The following is a 6,100-nucleotide window of genomic DNA, read 5'->3' as shown; positions in this document are numbered from 1 at the left end:
GAGCCGGACAATTTATTTCTTCATTGTGCTAATCAAGCGCCTTGACACGGCGGTCTCGTGCTCTGATGCCCAGGATGCTTTTTCTGGTGAGCTGGACTTTTTTATTGACATAAAAAAATGCCCCTTCTGAGGGGACAGGGATGAGGGGACAATGCATACCAGCTTATACTTGAGTCAATAAGGTTACCCAGTTTTCCATGGAAAAATTAGGTGCCTCGGCTTATACTCGATTATATACGGTAAGTGTTCATAGTAGAACTGTTTTTGAAAAGGCTTTTATGTTATTTTTGGGCAAAGTCAGTACTATTAAGAACCCTGTGTAATTTAAATGCACTTTTGCTTTTTACCTAGTTACAGCAGGGTTTATGTTCATTTTGCTTCTTGTAGGTTTTGTATACTTTATGGCCAATGTGAACATGCATTTACGTGCTGCTTGTGTACCAACTGAAACCAAGCTCAATTTTTGTGTTCTTTCTATGCATGGGGCAAAGTCTACACTAAATGATTTCATCAGAAGAGCTACTATAGCACATAATTGCTGAAAAGTCATTGTTGGCTGTGTATGAAGGTGTGGACAGGTTAAAGTTCTAATGTTCACCCCCCAGTCTACCAACAAAAGCACCTACAATGAACAAATCCCATGCATAAAAAAAAAAAAAAAAAAAAAAAAAAATCAGACGAGCGAGCGTAAGGGGGATTTACACAATCCAAGGGAGGAGGTTTTAATGTTAAGATCAGTGAATATTGGCATTACATTTTTTTTCAAAAACTTTTTTTTAATACCTGTGTATAGACACAATTTATTCCAGGCTTTTGGGATCTATAGGTTTCACTTTTGATGCCTTTACTCTTTTGTACTGGATGCCATGCATTATAGCATCGAGATTTGATTATTCACCAGATTTAGTCGCATGAAAAAAAAAAAACAAAAAAACAAAAAAAAAACAGTACATGCAGCAGATTCCTGGAGTTGTTACACAATCATAGTTATAATTATTGTTCTATCATTTTTACCAGACTTTCAGTAGGGGCCACCACCACATTAAAAACAATTTCTCCAAAAATAGTATCTGCTTCAATAGTTTATTTTACAAAATAAATTGTAAAAGATGTTCACATACAAATAAAACAATGCAAAGTCAAAATATAACAAACGTCCAGCAGTCATCACTCCCATACAATGTTTGTTCAGCCGAGTGCTCATATACGTTTTCTATGAAAAAGCCGCTGCCAAATATGTCTGGCAGTGACTTATGTCAGGGAAAAACAAAAGGACTAGAAGTGCAAACAGACAAGCTGGATTCTTAGCTTCCATGACAATCAATTGTTTGGGGCCCTTGTACACAGTCGGTCAAATGAATCTTTATTACAGTCTAATGCGTACGGAGGACTTGAGACACTCTGTTAACATCCTACAAGGCAACACAGCAGTAAAATGTAATATAATACTTCTTTGTCTGGAAAAGCCTCAGAGGTAAGTGTCGTGGATTGTGCTGCTTACATTTAGAGTTGAAGGGACAAATTAATTTATGAAGTTAAGATGAAGATACTGCTGGTGAGCATTCTGTGAAACTAGCCACAGACATTGCATGATGCAAACCTATTAAAGATGAGCAGAACTATTTGAAGGAGCCTAGGCAAGTGGCAGCATTGGTAGGCCATGGTGACAAAGCAGAAACCTGTGACCTTCCTGACAGTGCCAATTGCTGCCTCCTGTCCCTCTGGGCCCATCAATCACAAGAGGTGCTGGGGATGCCAGCAAGTAGGAAGAGGTTCGTAGGGTTATGGTCTGACAGCAACAAACTACTGCCATGGCTGCTGGACCAAGGTCCTGTGAATCTCTTTGCTCAACCTACTATTTCCTATGTGAAACCAGGATTTTTATGGTGGAAAACACAGCTATTAGCCACCAATCCACTTATGCATTTTTTTTATTACTGGTATGAAAGTGATTTAAAAAGAATAATGTAACCAAGCAAAGGGAATGGTAACTATAGTCTGAGCTGCAAAAATTCCTTCCTAGATTTTATTTCAGATGGAAATAATAGTTTTGCTCCCAGTCTAAATTTGTAAGTGTCCATGTTACGACAAATGTTCCTGCTGAATCTAAGAAGTCTGTCTGCTACATTACTCTTGTGCTGGAGGATCTTGGCCTTCACGCTTTACTGAAAAACAGGGAGGAGGAAAAAGATAATTAGCACATTATAAAATTGTCGCACATAAACATGCACCAGATATACAAATAATTTGAAATTACTCGTCTTATGCAAATTAAAGGAATAAGAAAAACATCCACAAGCAACTCAACAAGAAGGAAAGCTTTCAAACAATATTAACCCCTTAACGACCGCCGATACGCCTTTTAACAATGGCAGTGAAGGGTATTTAAACCACAGCGCCGCTTTTTAACGGCACTGAGGAGTAAGGGTATAGCGCCCCCCAGAGTTGGAATTTATCCGGGGTCTTGGGTAGCCGAGACCACAGAGAACATGATTTGGGTCGGTTTTTACCAACCCTGGTGTTACGTGCGCCGTTATTAACAGCGACCGCAAAAAAATGCAACAAAAAAACAAATGAAAAAAGTCTGATTTTCCATTTAACTTCTCTCTCCTCTGATGTGATCGCACACCAGAGAGAGAAATAGGGTCCCCCGATCCCCCCGTTGTCCCTGCAACCCCCCGTGAAATCCTTCTTCCGGGAGAAAATGATGGGCACATGCGCAGTGCGCCCGCCAAGATCTGCCAGCCAGCAACAATAGGAAATTTCTCCTATTGGTTCATTTTGATCACTGTGATAGGGTCTATCACAGTGATCAAAATTAGAAAAAAAAAAAAAAAAAAAAAAAGTAAATCAAACCCCCCTTTATCACCCCCTTAGTTAGGTAAAAATAATAAAAAAAATTATTTCCATTTTCCCATTAGTGTTAGAGTTGGTCTAAAGTGAGTTGGTTCAAAGTTAGGGTTGGGATCAGGGTTAGGTTTGCAGTTAGGGTTGGAGTTAGAATGGGGGGGTTCACTGTTTAGGTACATCAGCGGCTCTCCAAACACGACATGCCACCATTGATTCCAGCCAAATTCGCATTCAAAAAGTCAAATGGTGCTCCCTCCCTTCTGAGCCCCGCCATGCACACGAACAGTGGCTGTTCCCCACATATGGGGTATCGGTGTACTCAGGAGAAATTGCACAACAAATTTTATGGTCCATTTTCTCCTGATACCCTTGTGAAAATAAAAAAAATGGTTCCAAAGTAATTTTTGGGTGAAAAAACTAAAATGTTCATTTTTTCCTTCCACATTGCTCTAGTTCTTGTGAAGCAACTGAAGGGTTAATAAACGTCTTGAATGTGGTTTTGTGCACCTTGAGAGGTGCACTTTTTAGAATGGTGTCACTTTTCTGTATTTTCTGTTATACTGACCCCCAAACTCACTTCAAATGTGAGGTGGTCCCTAAAAAAAAAATGGTTTTGTAAATTTTGTTGTAAAAACGAGAAATCGCTGATCAACTTTTAACCCTTATAACTTCCTAACAACAAAAAAAAAAAAATTATGTTTCCAAAATTGTGCTGATGTAAAGTTGGCATGTGGGAAATGTTATTTATTAAGTATTTTGTGTGACACATCTCTCTGATTTAAGGGGACAAAAATTAAGCTTTAAAATTTACAAAAATTTCAACTTTTTGGCAAATTTCCTTTTTTTCCATAAATAAACGCAAGTCATATTGAAGAAATTTTACCACTAACATGAATACAATATGAGTACAATATGTCAAACAACCACAAACAAATCTTGGAATCAGTGGGATCCATGGAAGCGGAGAGTTATAACCACATAAAGTGACAGTGGTCAGAATTGTAAAATCTGGCCTGGTCATTAAGTACCAAATTGGCTCTGTCACTAAGGGGGTTAATTGTAAAAAGCTTTTCCCCAGAAATGTAATGTTTGTGTTGTGTATTCCCTGACTCGCTAGCTGCTTACATCAAGTTTCAAATACATATTTTTAATAGAGCATGGTATTAAAAAAATCCTTCAGCTTTCCATCACTTACCTTCATCTCTAGCTTTCATGCGAGCAATGAAGGAATAGCTTTTGTTCCTACGATAATTTTCGTAAGGGTCATCAAGAGAAACTCCAACACCTTTATACTGGTCCCATTTGTCTCGTACATCCCCTCCTTTAATTGGGTCTTGAATTCCCTGCTCATTGGCACCTAAACCCCCAGCTCCACTCCATCCTTAATACAGGACAGACAAAAAAAATAGATAAACCATGTAAAATGTGTTTTGTGGCTCTCACATGCTAACTACCAACAACAAACCCTTTTATGGGCTGAAAACAAGTAATCAGACATTGAAATGATAGGCAATAACCCACTGAGTGGTGAGGGTCCAACTGCTGCGACCACCAACGATCAGCAAATTAGGGAACTTTTATTCATGTCTGACTGAATCGCATATGTCTGACCACTATTCATTCTCTATGGCAGGGGTGGGGAACCTCAGGCCCCAGGGCCATTTACGGCCCTCGATGACCTTTTATCAGGCCCCGAGCAGATTCTCAGGGACAGCATTCTTGGGCAGGGAGCTGTATTTTGATTGCCACAAGCTCATTAATTTCTTCTTGCTCTGTTAGCACTCACACACAGTGTTCACTACTGAACATTGAAGGGCATGTAATGAAAGACTAAGTCATGAAACCAGTGCCAGAGTCAGGATGTACTTTGTGGGCGGAGTTTGTACGGCCCCCGAAGGATGGTATAAATATCCATATGACCCTTGGCAGAAAACAGATTCCCCACCCCTGCTCTATGGGGTGGCTTTAGAAAAATAATAATCAAGCACAACAATCAAGCCCCCTAAGGAATGGAGCGGTGACCGAGCGTATGTACTGCCACTTTATTATAAACATAGACAAGGGTGTGCTGTTGGGATTGTCCAAGCAATCAGACACCCACTAATCAATAAGTTATCATGTATTCTATAGATAGGCGATAAAGTGGTTGTCCAGTGAAAACAAGTTATTGGTTTCTTCCCACAAACAAAAGTTGATTTTGTATTAGTAGCAGACTAGTAAACCTGCTGCCAGGTAGTCAAGCATATTCATGATCTCTCTATAACCCCACAGCTTTCTGTCTGTACTGGGCACAAAGCTGCCAATCAGTGGTGGGTGAAGGGGTATACACAGCTCCACACAGAGAACTGCTATGTCTGCAGCAGATAAAACAATGATTTTATTAAAAAAACAAAGCAGCATGAAGACCAGTAAGTGACATCACTGGAATCAGTGTCTCTGCCTCTACATTATGCTGCTCTCAGATAGTGTAGTAAATGCCTAGTGACAGACTCCCTTTAATTTCTGTGCTGCCTGTGCACTCCACTCACTAAAATATTGGGCAAAGCTTAAGAGGACATACTATATCTTCATGATGGGGTCAGCAAGTTTACAAAAGTTTTTAGCTATTTTACAAGATCTGTGGGCAAATCAATAAAAATAATGCTATAAGATGCATATGGCAACACAGTGAACAATACAATTGGTTACAGCATTGCACATAACTTCTACCCATGAAAATCTTCCACAATCAAATAGTAAATGTCTCACCCATTTTCACCAGCATCTGATGTCCCTTGTTTTCTTCCCCTAGGCGCACATTGGGCACACTGCCTCCTGGCCCTGAACCCAAGCCTGAAGAAGAACTACAAAAACATGAATATTTATCACTCACTTTTAGTAGTAGGCAGTCATATAACCCTAGCTATAATAATAATGCCACAAAATTCTCTGTTCCAGCGCTGCCTGTTTGACGTGGAGCCTGCACACATCAAGTGTATATGGCTGCTGCAGTCAATCACTGGTCTCAACGGTGACGCATACGTCGATGCACAAGCTGAAGACATGGTGATTACAGTCCACAAAACTACTGCAGACTGTCCACAAAAACTGACGAAACAGACAGTGGAGAGGCATTGCTGGTAAGTAACTGTTGAGTTACTTTCAAACCATGCAATACAATACACATGAAATAAGTACAGTAAAAACACTTACAGTTTATCTAACAAACTCTGCGTATTACCTTATAGGGAAAAAAGTTTCATATGGGATC

The 6,100-nt window shown here is 39.7% G+C and overlaps 1 protein-coding gene across 5 annotated transcripts in view; it reads right to left on the bottom strand.

Annotated features, from left to right (window-relative positions):
- Nucleotides 1-1,069: 1,069 nt before the first annotated feature.
- Nucleotides 1,070-6,100, bottom strand: part of CHERP (calcium homeostasis endoplasmic reticulum protein) — a 106,490-nt gene continuing 101,459 nt past the window's right edge. For 4 of the 5 annotated variants that reach the window (XM_073559856.1, XM_073559859.1, XM_073559860.1 and 1 more), the window contains exons 16-18: nucleotides 5,599-5,693; nucleotides 4,046-4,231; nucleotides 1,070-2,165 (exon numbers count right to left, since the gene is read on the bottom strand). In XM_073559856.1, coding sequence (XP_073415957.1) covers nucleotides 2,128-2,165; nucleotides 4,046-4,231; nucleotides 5,599-5,693 — 319 coding nt within the window. In that variant the 3' untranslated portion in view covers nucleotides 1,070-2,127. Of the gene's footprint in view, nucleotides 2,166-4,037; nucleotides 4,232-5,598; nucleotides 5,694-6,100 lie in introns of those variants that run through there. The other variant, XM_073559858.1, reaches the window with a different exon arrangement.

Source organism: Dendrobates tinctorius, unplaced genomic scaffold (genome assembly GCF_039654945.1).
Source record: "Dendrobates tinctorius isolate UK_male_01 unplaced genomic scaffold, ASM3965494v1 ptg000276l, whole genome shotgun sequence".
Lineage (NCBI taxonomy): Eukaryota > Metazoa > Chordata > Amphibia > Anura > Dendrobatidae > Dendrobates > Dendrobates tinctorius.
The sequence above is the reverse complement of the archived record's forward strand: the minus strand, read 5'-3'. Positions and strand labels throughout refer to the sequence as shown.